The sequence below is a fragment of the Nannospalax galili genome, unplaced genomic scaffold (assembly GCF_000622305.1).
Source record: "Nannospalax galili isolate Female #2095 unplaced genomic scaffold, S.galili_v1.0 scaffold856, whole genome shotgun sequence".
Lineage (NCBI taxonomy): Eukaryota > Metazoa > Chordata > Mammalia > Rodentia > Spalacidae > Nannospalax > Nannospalax galili.
Genome location: NW_008339573.1, coordinates 1,258,685 through 1,264,438, shown reverse-complemented (window position 1 = coordinate 1,264,438; position 5,754 = coordinate 1,258,685). Strand labels below are relative to the sequence as shown.

The following is a 5,754-nucleotide window of genomic DNA, read 5'->3' as shown; positions in this document are numbered from 1 at the left end:
GAGGACAGAAGAGGCTGTCGGATCCCCTGGAACTGGACTTACGGACAGTTGTTAGCTGCCATGTGGGTGCTGGGATTTGAACCCAGGTCTTCTGCAAGAACAACCAGTGTTCTTAACCACTGAGCCATCTCTCCAGCCCCCCCAAAAAATATTTTTATTGACTGAGAATTTCAAACATTATTTTGTTTGCATTTAGACTGCTTCTTTCATCTAATCTCAGATCTACCTCCATTTCCTATATACCCTCACTTCAAGTCCTCTATGATTTTATTAAAGCCTAAGGAGTGTAATTTGTTTTCCCCAAATGCATTTGGGTTATGGGTCCATTCCCTGGATCCTGGTCAACCTACTCAGTGTCACATCCTTAAAGAAAACTGACTCTCTTTCTCCAAGCATCTCTCAATTGGCAATGGTTCCTCAGCTAGGGCTGGGGCTTCTTGCCCATCTCCCCCATCCATTCTGGGTTTTTGTTTGGCTTGAGCTTGTGCAGGTTGTACACATGCTGTCAAAAGTGTCCTGGGTTCATATGTGCAACTGCCCTGCAGTACCCGGAATACATGGTTTGCTTGTATATTCATCCACCACCTCTGGCTCTTAGACTCTTTCCAAACACTCTTCTGCAATGATCCCTAAGCCTTGAGAAAGAGGGTGCAACAGGTGTCCCATTTAGGGTGAAGCACTCCATGGTCGCTTATTTTCTGCATGTTGACTGGCTGTAGATTTCTGTGTTAACTGCCATCCCAAAACAAATACTGGGGCTGGAGATGGCTCAGCAGTTAAGAGCATTGACTGCTCTCGCAGAGGACCTGGGTTAGGTTCCCAGCACTCACATGGCAGCTAACAATTGTTCGTAACTCTAGTTCCAGGGGATCTGATGTTCTCTTCTGACCTCCACAGGCATTGCATAACACAAGAGCACTTACATACATGCAGGCAATACACTCATACACATAAAATACTGTTTTTTTAAAAATAGAGATATTTATAAGATAAAACTAAAATTTTTTTTTTTTCTTGGTCTTTTTTTTGAGACAGGGTCTCCCTGTAGCCCCAGCTGTCCTGGAACTCGCTATGTAGACCAGGCTGGCCTTGAACTCACAGAGATCTGCCTGCCTCTGCCTCCCAAGTGCTGGGATCAAAGGCGTGCACCACCACGCCACCAGCTAAGATAAAACTAAATTTTTAAAAATCATTTATTTTATGTGTATGCGTGTATTGTCTGTATGTAAGTGCCCCCATGTCATGCAATGTCCGAGTAGGACAGAAGAGGCCATCAGAATCCCTGGAATTGGAGTTACAGACAGTTGGTAGCTGCCATGTGGGTGCTGGAATTCGAACCCAGGTCTTCTGGAAGAAAAGCCAGTGTTCTTAACTGCTGAGCCATCTCTCCAGCCCCAAGATAAAATTAAATTATATACTTCTTTCCTGAGGCAGATCTCAAGTCTAAAGGGACGACTGAAGGAAGAAAATAAGCTAGATTACTTGAGTCAGAAAGAGGCAAAAGAGAACAGAGCACACACGGAACTCACATTGCAATGTCATTGCAAAGCTCATCCAGTCGACTGTCCATGTGTCCAGCTTGAATTAGTTCTGCATCTCTTTTCAGTCGCCTATAGAAACAAAGATAGATGGGTTTTTCTTTGTGAATTTGTTTCTGGGTTTTAGAGACAGACAAGAGTCTCCATCTATAACCCAGGTTGACCTCAAATTTACTCTGTAGCCCCAGCTGGACTCAAATTTATAGAAATTCCTGCCTCACTCTCCTAAGCACTGGGATTACAGGCATAAGCCACCATATTCAGCTTTATAAAATTTTTATTATTTTGTGTCTCTACACACACAAGTGTGGAAGCACATATTCCATAACACACAAGTGGAAGTCAGAGAACTGTTTTGGGAGTTCTCTCCTTCTACTTTGTTTTCAGCGGGATCCCTCGTTTGTGCCAATGGGTTATATAAGCAAAGTTTCTGGTCAATTCTCTTGTCTGCCTCCCATCTCACTACAGAGGTGCTGGAACTACAGATATGTACCCCCACATCTGGCTTTTTACATGGTTTCAGGAGACTGAAGTCAGGTTGTCAGTAAGCACTTTTAACCACTGAGTAATCGCCCTAGCCCTTGTTTGAGACATCATCTCACTATGTAGCCCTGGCTGGCCTCAAACTCAGAGATCTGCATGCCTCTGCCTCCTGATGGCTGGGTCTTAAGAGGTGTGGCACCATACCCCAACATTGTTTTGTTTTTTGAGTAAAGCCTTTGCTATATGGTCTAGGCTGGTCTGAACTTCTAGTCTCAAGTAATCCACTTCAACCTCCTGAGTAGCTGTGATTACTGATATATACCATGTACCCAGCCTGAACATTTTTTAATCTGCTCTTTTAAAAATTCCTGCGTGTACCAGAAGTCAGTCCCTTATGTCTTTCCAAATAATTTGATAAATACCTGTATCTCTCCTGTGTTTCCTTTATTACTTTCTTTAGTTCCTCAACTCTCTCAGCAGTCAGTTTCCGAACAATAACATCTTCGACAGTTTCTACCACTTCTCCTTTTTCACCCCGTTTCCGTCTGCAGAAAATAAAACAAAAAAATCATATTTAAATAAAAGGACATCTGTCCCCACTCCCACTTGCCTTCTCTACCATTTAATCATAGGTAACTTCTCACATACATTTACCACCCAGTAAAATAAATAAATGTTTCCAATAAAGATATATGACAGAAGTACCTAGCTTTATGCTTACTTTGGGGTCTCAGTAGTCTCTAGGAGCTCCGAGTATTGAGAAGCACAATGCTATAGAAAAAAAAAAAATGAAGATGTGATAGGCAAGCTTGGAAAGCAATAGGCTTTCAAAGGTTCAACACATTAGAGTAACTTAGTTATCCCTGACCACCAAACACATCTGTACCCAACCCCCTTCCACTACCAAATTTTAAAAAAGAAGGGGGGTGGGCTGGAGAGATGACTCAGCATTTAAGAGCACTGGCTGCTCTGGCAGAGGATCCAAGTTCAATTTCCAGCACCCACATGGTGGCTAACAACCGTCTGTAACTCCAGTTCCAGGAAATTCAACGCCCTCTTCTGTCTTCAACAGGCACTGTATAACATGGGTGCACTTACACACATGCAGGCAATACACTCATACACATAAAATAAAAATAATAAAATATTAAAAAAAAGATATGCGATTTCCAGCCAGGTGTGGTGGCACATGCCTGTAATCCCAGTACTTGGTAGGCAGAGGCAGTCGGATGGATCTCTGCGAGTTCAAGGCCTGCCTGGTCTACACAGTGAGTTCTAGGACAGCTGGGGCTACAGGGAGACCCTGTCAAAAAGACCAAAAAAAAAAAGAAACCAGTGTTTCTTGACCCAACAAGTTTGGGAGAATGTATAGCAATATTGTTGGTTGTTAAACCTGGAGTGGTATTAGTGATAACTAGTAAGGATTCTACTAGCCTTCATATATAGCAGAACAGGCTGCTGGGGCTACAGGGAGACCCTGTTTCAAAAAACCAAAAAAAAAAAAAATGGTTTCTAGAAGGACAAATTACTTTGTAATCAAATCAGTTCAAAAAACTACCGGGACACACACACATGTTGGGGGCCCCTGCTGTGAAGTAGAAGTCCCTTCACGTCTGGACAACTCATGCAGCTCGGAATCATGTGCTGAGACTCCTTTCAGCAGAAGTACCTGGCATCCTTCCTGACTGCTTTTGAAGTGCCTGCCACAAATGCTCTAACATAAACATGGCCTCTGGCTCTAGGGATACCATGCTTTCCTGTGTGATTTTTCAGGTAGTCAGCAGTCTGGCGGCATGGCAGAAATCCACTTCCATATGTAAATAGAATGCCTCACAAAGTATCTAACAGCCAAAGCTTTTACCACTACCCCCATGGTATAAATATCCCAGTCTTTCTCTCAATATTAGAGAGCTGGGTCGCAGAGAGCTGGATCAATAGAGAGCTGGACAGCAAGGAGCTGGAGCAGAGACACTTAATAAAGCTGTAACACAGACGAAGCCGAGTCTTGAGTCTTGTGTCTTACTACCGGCGACCCAGCCTCTCCAGGGGGCGCACTCCTCCGTTACCGACTTGCGGACAGCCTAGCTTTCGCTGTCCTCGTACTCTTCCCACGTGGTCCAATGGCCAGTGGACCTCGTTTCCTGAGCAAAGTACACGGGGGAATTAAGGGCGGGATTCAGCTGGACAACGCTCCAGCAGCGGAGACTTTCAGCACCGGAGTGGCGGACAGAGACGTGAGACCCGAAGCGGCGGAGAAGCCCGCCATGCCATTCCAGGAATGCGCCCAGTGTGCGCGCTCACCTATATCTGGCGCCACAACATCTGTCCTCGTACTCTTCCCACGTGGACCAATGGCCAGTGGACCTCGGTTCCTGAGCAAAGTACACGGGGGAATTAAGGGCGGGATTCAGCTGGACAACGCTCCAGCTGCGGAGACTTTCAGCACCGGAGTGGCGGACAGAGACGTGAGACCCGAAGCGGCGGAGAAGTCCGCCATGCCATTCCAGGAATGCGCCCAGTGTGCGCGCTCACCTATATCTGGCGCCACAACATGGGAGCCTCTGAACCTCGTGCCACAACGTGGGAGCCTCTGAACCTCATGCCACAACGTGAGAGCCTCTGAACCTCGTGCCAGCTAGGAGCTGGTGCCCACAGAAACGATAGATCTGTAAGTATCCCTCCCACTCAGGAGGGTAATCTAATCTCTTCCTCTCTTCTAAATTTCCTCCTTTTCTTTTCCGGTCTAGAAGTCCTCACCAGGGACCGCTAGGGCCAGAGAGACAACTGAGGTTTCCTGGCCAGGGCTACCCCCTGGTGTTAACTGAAGGTCTCTCTGATCCCCTAGGGGACCCCGACTGCCTATACAGGTGTGGACAAAGACCTCTATCTAGATATCTTTTTAATATCAAACCTGGTGAGGCATCGGCCAATTAAAAACCATTAGGGTGGCTGCCAGCCTCTCAAATTTGTGGGCAGGTCTTGTGACTGGGAACCACTGTGATCCCCTGAAATTTCAATTTCAGGAACGTCCCTTTGGAAACCGTCACTTCATCCCACTTTTCTATCTGAACACTGCTAGGAAAAATCCCTAAAGTTCTAAGCTTTAGAGTCAGGCAGATTCCTTTAGTCAGCTCTGTTATCCTGCCTCAGGCATTCTAGCCACAGCTGAAACTGGTTCAGTAAAAATTCAAATTAACTAACCCCTACCAGACACCTGGAAGCTCAAAGCGGCTTCCAGAACAAAAGATTTAAAACTACAACTTTTTTTCTGCAAACCTAGGGGCTTGTAACTTGCCAAGGCACTTCAGCCCTCTAGTGTCCAACTGCTGTAAAAACATCTTCCCTTTACAATGGGAAATTCTGCATCAAGCCAGAAGAAGTGCCAAATCCGTTCTCTTAAAACCCTGCTCAAATCTAGAGGATTAAAAATTTCAAAATAGGAAAGCTTAAAATTTTGGAATGAGGTGTACGGATTTGCACCCTGGATCTTATCAGCAGACATATCTGATCGAGAGGTGTGGAACTTTCTTTCACATTTGGCATATAAGAAAGAAGCCCAGGAAAAGCATGATTTTCCTCTTTCCTTTTTCCCAATTATGGCAGCCATCCAGCAATGCTTAAAAAACCCACCTAAAATTGAAGAAAGTTTACAAACATCAGAGAATAATAAAAGAGAGGTTGTAAGCGATAAAAAAGCCCCTGCAGACTGTCCAGTAGCAGATTCAACAACTCC

General features: G+C 45.2%; 1 protein-coding gene across 10 annotated transcripts in view; it reads right to left on the bottom strand.

Moving 5' to 3' along the window:
- Positions 1-5,754, bottom strand: part of Brd8 (bromodomain containing 8) — a 41,190-nt gene that overhangs the window by 17,161 nt on the left and 18,275 nt on the right. For all 10 annotated transcript variants that reach the window (XM_017798475.2, XM_008834300.2, XM_017798476.2 and 7 more), the window contains 3 exons: positions 2,743-2,792; positions 2,444-2,566; positions 1,530-1,610 (listed from right to left, as the gene is read on the bottom strand). In XM_017798475.2, the coding sequence (XP_017653964.1) occupies positions 1,530-1,610; positions 2,444-2,566; positions 2,743-2,792 (254 nt within the window). The remainder of the gene's footprint in view (positions 1-1,529; positions 1,611-2,443; positions 2,567-2,742; positions 2,793-5,754) is intronic.